The sequence below is a fragment of the Sesamum indicum genome, linkage group LG4 (genome assembly GCF_000512975.1).
Source record: "Sesamum indicum cultivar Zhongzhi No. 13 linkage group LG4, S_indicum_v1.0, whole genome shotgun sequence".
In the NCBI taxonomy this organism is placed as follows: Eukaryota; Viridiplantae; Streptophyta; class Magnoliopsida; order Lamiales; family Pedaliaceae; genus Sesamum; species Sesamum indicum.
The window spans coordinates 8,653,136-8,658,867 of NC_026148.1; the positions used below are offsets into that span (position 1 = coordinate 8,653,136).

Here is a 5,732-nt window from a genome sequence, read left to right on the forward strand (position 1 = left end):
ATAAGCACAAAAAAACTGCATTTTATATTTCTTACATCCATAATCACTTATAGTGCAAATTGAGCTACGATAAAATACAATTTATTATGAAAATACCCCTTTGTGCTTTTATTGATGATAATAACATAATATATCACAATTTCTATACTCGAACGAAAATAATGGAACTTGAGGGGTGAAAGAGTAATTTAGCTAAAACCGATTTTGTGGAAAGCATTTTTATTTTGCTCAAATTTTGGTTCAATCCTTAATTCAGCGCAAAGCTGAAAAATTGGTCGCAGCATCGAATCCATTCCACAGCCGAAAAATAGATAAACCCCCTTAACCCCCTCAGCGCGAATAGCTTTTGCCCGCCATTACTAATCCAATTTATCATCGAGCATCTACATTTCAAAATTTCAATTATTTTTCAAGTTCAACTATGTCTTCCCGCTTCCAATCTGTCGTGCTTGGATCATCCCCCGTTTACCCTTCTGCCGTCGTTTGGTCCGACGAGAACTTGGTGGCTGTGGCCTGTGGCAGTACTGTTTCAATCATGGTAAATTTTTGTACTTCACCGTGATATGGGAGCTGAAAATTTATACTGTTAGAATTTTGCCTGTTAACCCATCATATTGCACGCTTGTTTAGAATCCTGGTAATCCTGTAGTTCGTGGTGTGATTACCATCCCCTCCAGCGAGCCTTTTCCCCTTGGTGTGATTGATGGTGGAGGTATGCTAATTTTTTGGCGCGAGTCTAATCTATCAGTGGATTTTTGTTGTTAGCTTCGCTAGATATCTTGGATGGTTTAGATTTTTGCGGTTTGGTAGTGTTCCATCTGATCAGCAAAATCTTGAGTTTGATATTGAAGGGTGTGGGGGTTACAGATCTTCTTAATTTATATCAAATTTCACGTACTTGTGTTTGGTTTTGACACAGAGGAAGATTTGCTACATGGGTGCTTGCTACCATTTCATTTATCTCGGGATGCTCGCCCTTGTGTTAGATCAATATCTTGGTCTCCTGTAGGCCTGGCCAACAGTGCTGGGTATTGATGCGATTTGTTTCAGCTGTGGTATTTTTTGGAGTATGGCATGATACTTGCATCCTGGAGCTAATAGTTGCATTTTGTTTTGAATGATGCAGTTGTTTGCTTGCTGTTTGTACCACTGGGGGCCGTGTAAAGCTTTATCGCTTTCCTTTTTGCGAGTTTTCAGTGGAGTGGATAGAGGTATACGACGAACCAAGCTTTTGTACAGGGGTAGTAGCAAAAGATGCTTTTCATATTCAGACATGATTTAGAAACTGAGTTTTACCTGTTCCAAATCAGCTATATGCCACCCCAAAATGATTATGCTGATGTGATCAAATTATGGTTTAAGCTGGCATTGTATATCAAATGGAAAAATAAATAAGAAACGCGACTTATTGAATCATTTCCCTCCTAATGTTTGTTGATGCTTTTAATTATGCCTTCTTGTCGGTTGTATTTCACCAACGGGCGGAACTTCATGCTGACAAACATGAGGAGCTCTTGCATGTGTTACTCTCGCAAGCATTCGGTAGAGCGTGATTTGCATGCTTCTTAGTGATTTTTCAATTTTTCGTTGCTCGGAATTCTATAGGTTATGGACGTATCTGAAATGCTGTATAATTATTTCAAAACTACCAGTTTTGGGGAGTCAAACATATCTTCAGAAAGTTCAGATGTAAGTTGGTTCCATTGTTTAACTTTTTTTGTTGGTTAGTTTCTGGCACATGCTCCAGATGATATCATCTTGTCAACGCTGCTATACAATCATAGTTATCCCTAGCTTTATTTGGGGTTTCTCTTTATTCAGGTGACACTAAGACGAGAGAGTGCAGATCATGAATGTGCTAGTGACCTGCCTGTTTCTAGTTTAGTAAAGGATTGCAAACGAAGAAAACGAAATGCGGCTAGCGTATGTGCTGTGTCCATTGTCTTCCTGATTATAATAGTTTATCCAGAACTCACTCATAATCTTGAATCATTAACCTTTCTATACTTCATTTTATTTGAATTGGACAATCTCTTTCAATTTGAAATTTTATTAGGACTTTTGCTTCTGATCTTTTATTCTACCAGGTAGCTGCACAAGATTGGCAAATTATTCCTGTCTCTGGTCATAATGGGAAGACTCAGGAGAAAGTGAGTGCGGACTGCAATCTCCCATTAATAACTGTTCAGCAGTATGCTTCTCGCAGTGCAATGCTGATGTCGCTTACAGTGGCTTGGTCTCCGATTCTGGGGACATCTGGGAATGGTGTTGCTATTCCTCATAACTCTTCCAATTACTGCTCTATTCTTGCCGTTGGAGGGAAGTGTGGTAGAATTTCGCTATGGAGGATTCATGCACCTGAGATCTATTCTATTGATTGTGCTAAGTGTTCAAGTAAAGTGTCACTTGTTGGCCTTCTGAAGGCACATGATACTTGGATCACAGCAATTAATTGGGCACTGTATGGCTCTGATGTTTCAAAACCCCATCTCTTATTGGCTACGGGAAGTTCTGATGGTAGGTGAGTAATTGAGCTAATCAACCATAATCAATGTTTCACCTCTAAGATAAAGACGTACATGAAGTAATCCAAATGATTGAATTTCTTTTTGCGGAAAAGAAAAAAGATAATGTGTTCTTTCTCAAAAATTTAAACGATTCCGGTTATTTGAGCCGTTAGCTATTATATTTATTCCATCCAAAATATTCTGAGTTTCTTGGAACAACTTCTTTGAGCATTTGAATTCATATTTAAATAAATGTGATGATTTTTGCAAATACAATAGCTTATAACTCATTTATTTTATATTCTTAATCTGGGTTTTCACTGATCAAGTAAAAAGTGAACTAGAACTAATCTCTTTTCCGATTGCCTTTATGAAAAAGAAGAAAGGCCCTAGCACCCATGTGCTTGGCACTAGTGCGTTACATCCATCCAAAATGAGAATTTTTACTATAAGATTGCATTTGATTGATTCTCTCCTTTTCTCTTCCATAGAGTGAAGATCTGGCGGGTAAATGGTGAGGAACTGCTGATGTCATCAGAAGTCATACATGATTCATTTTCTTTGTTGAAGGAGGTCAGCATGTCATCTCTATGTCTAGTTTACTATCAAATTACTACAGGCATAATTTTGATACATTTTTTATCTTAAAATCAGTGCTCATTCATGTACTTAGGTTATGATGGCTGATTCTGCAACAATCTCCGTGCTTTCACTTATTGTACCCATGCAAACGCCGTGGAAATTGCTCTTGGCTATTGGCAAAGGTTCTGGGTCAATTGAAGTCTGGATGCTTGACATGAGCATCACCAAATTTGAAAAAGTTGGTTGTTGTAATGCACATCAGCGCATTGTAAGCTCTGTCTACTGGTACCTTGTATTTTTTTGCCTCCAGAAAGGCCATTAATTTCTCTTTCAAAAATTAACATCAGGTTACTGGTTTAGCTTGGGCTTTTGATGGATGTTGTTTGTACAGCTGCAGCCAGGTATAATATCTATTACTGAATGCTGTTGGATGGGCATATAGAATGACACATGTAGACGCAATTTAATTTGGCCTGCTTAAGAGTTTACATCTGAGATCTGTATCCCCGGGTTTCAGTACTCTGGGCCTTTAGGTACCTGGAGTAGTAAAATTTTATTAGAAGTCAATTCAGTATTCTTTGCTTCTCCTTTTTGAATTAACATAGCATGGACTTTTTTCATTGACTTGGAGTTGTGATTTCTGTAAAGATTGTTCTACCCTTATCTCTTCTTGACTGAGCACATGCTCAAACATCTGTGTAAGTTCCATATCATTCCTAGAAACTAGTGATATGTATAACTGAAATATAGAAAATTTTGTCCAGTATCATAAAATAATGCTTGGCGCTTTAAGATAGTAATCTATGCCCTTGGTTTTGATTTAAACACATACTGTATCTCCCACCAGCAATATTCTCACAAATGATTAGTGATGTCTTCCAGACATTGCTGAATCTGTACTGGTCAGGGCTTAAGGGAGTATTTGTCAAGTCATTAGATGTTAGAAACCTGAAATTCTGCTAATTTGTCTTAAATAAATGCTGCTGAGGTGTATGATGCTTTACTCAAGAGGAACTTCATGTGATTAATAAGGCAAGAAGCTTAGCAGTTCATTTATCCTTTATTTTCATTCATTTCAGGACAACTCTATGAAGAGCTGGATTTTAGTTGGAAATTCCTTGTGTGAAGTGCCCAATCCTTCACATTCTCCTGGTTTGAAGAGCTCCCCAGATGTATGCCATGAGTTTCTTGTTGAGTTCCATTGTACATATACATCTTCATTTGTTAACTAATACCCATAAAATATATGCAGGTTCCTTATGTGTTTGACTCTTGCTTTGGCCTGGCAGTATCCCCTGGAAATTTGGCAATTGCCGTGGTATCCTATTGAGTCTCTTTCTTAAGTAGGAAAGTGGTTTAATTCAACCCTATTGATTTATTGTTGTGACCCTTATCAATTATGTGCTTGATACTATGAGCCTATGTTTCCAAGTGAGCCTATGTTTTCTAGTGTCTTGATGAATATGCGAAACACATACAAGCATGTATACTGTATAGGGGGGGAGAGGGAGCATCCATCAACTATTAGCACTTTAATCTCTAGATCTTCAGTCCAATTTTAAATTTTGTTATGCATGTTTAAGTCTTGCGTTATACATTTGTCATGTGTAATTGCTGTTCGGAGCCACTCACTTGGATCTGATCTGCAGTTCCTGTTTATATGCATTCTACTTGAGTAATACTTTAATCTTTTAAATATCCTTTGCAGCTGGCGATGTTATTGTGTATCTTACTCATCTTCTGGGTGATCTTTTGAATTCTTGGCGCTATTGATCTAGGCATTTTCATTTACTAGGTCACAGCATTGGCAGAATGGATAGTTTTATAACTGCCTTGCACAAATCTAGTCCTGAAAAAGTTGTGCATGTTCTTTGCAGGCCCGCAAATATGATGTTGATCTATTAAATCCCATGTACCAAGGAAGGTGAACTGGCTCTTTGTCCTCTGATAGTTTATTATTATTATTATGCTCCTGTTATGCATGCGGTAGATGCACAAGCACAATCTGCACTTGTCAATATGTTTTCGAATACACCGTGATGATCTTCCTTGCTTCTGTGACGTCAAAGATAAAAGTTTAGTAGATTGGTCTGCAAGAGTATGTTGACAATCCTTATAAAAAAGCTGATAATAAATTAAACTATAATTTGTTAGTTTCAGGAGCAGTTCAATGTCTGTTTACGAATTCTATAGTACTGTTTAAACATTTGTCGTGAAATTTCCAGAACTCATAGAGCTGCTGTTGAGTTCCTTTGGATTGGAGGGCAGCAGCTGGATATTTCCTCCGAAGCCTGTCCAGATATAGATATTGAATCTTTTCCTGGATTACCTGAGAAAGTATTGATTTGGTGGGAATGTAATATGTTATGGTCTTTGAGCCAGTATGAGAACCCCAGTAAGCTTCTGAATATTTGGGATATTGTGGCAGCTCTGCTGGCCTTCAAGCAGTCCGCACCAGAGTATGTAGAGCATATCCTACTTAAGTGGCTGACATCTTACTTTGGGTCCCAGTTTGGCAACTCTACTACATTGTTATCTGAAGCCTTTAAGTTTCTGCCCAAGCTTTCATCCCGTCAGTTGCACCTCATCAACATTATCAGCAGGCATGTAGTGCTTAAAGAAAGTACACCAGACCATATCAGT

General features: G+C 38.0%; 1 protein-coding gene across 1 annotated transcript in view; it reads left to right on the forward strand.

The window, feature by feature from the left end:
- LOC105160281 overlaps positions 265-5,732 on the forward strand; it is a gene marked incomplete in the record, with an annotated part of 8,126 nt that continues 2,658 nt past the window's right edge. The window contains 14 exon segments of the mRNA XM_011077596.2: positions 265-538; positions 631-712; positions 920-1,028; positions 1,127-1,211; positions 1,606-1,689; positions 1,822-1,923; positions 2,088-2,521; positions 2,999-3,080; positions 3,181-3,357; positions 3,437-3,490; positions 4,169-4,261; positions 4,342-4,407; positions 4,967-5,013; positions 5,315-5,732. Coding sequence (XP_011075898.1) covers positions 422-538; positions 631-712; positions 920-1,028; positions 1,127-1,211; positions 1,606-1,689; positions 1,822-1,923; positions 2,088-2,521; positions 2,999-3,080; positions 3,181-3,357; positions 3,437-3,490; positions 4,169-4,261; positions 4,342-4,407; positions 4,967-5,013; positions 5,315-5,732 — 1,950 coding nt within the window.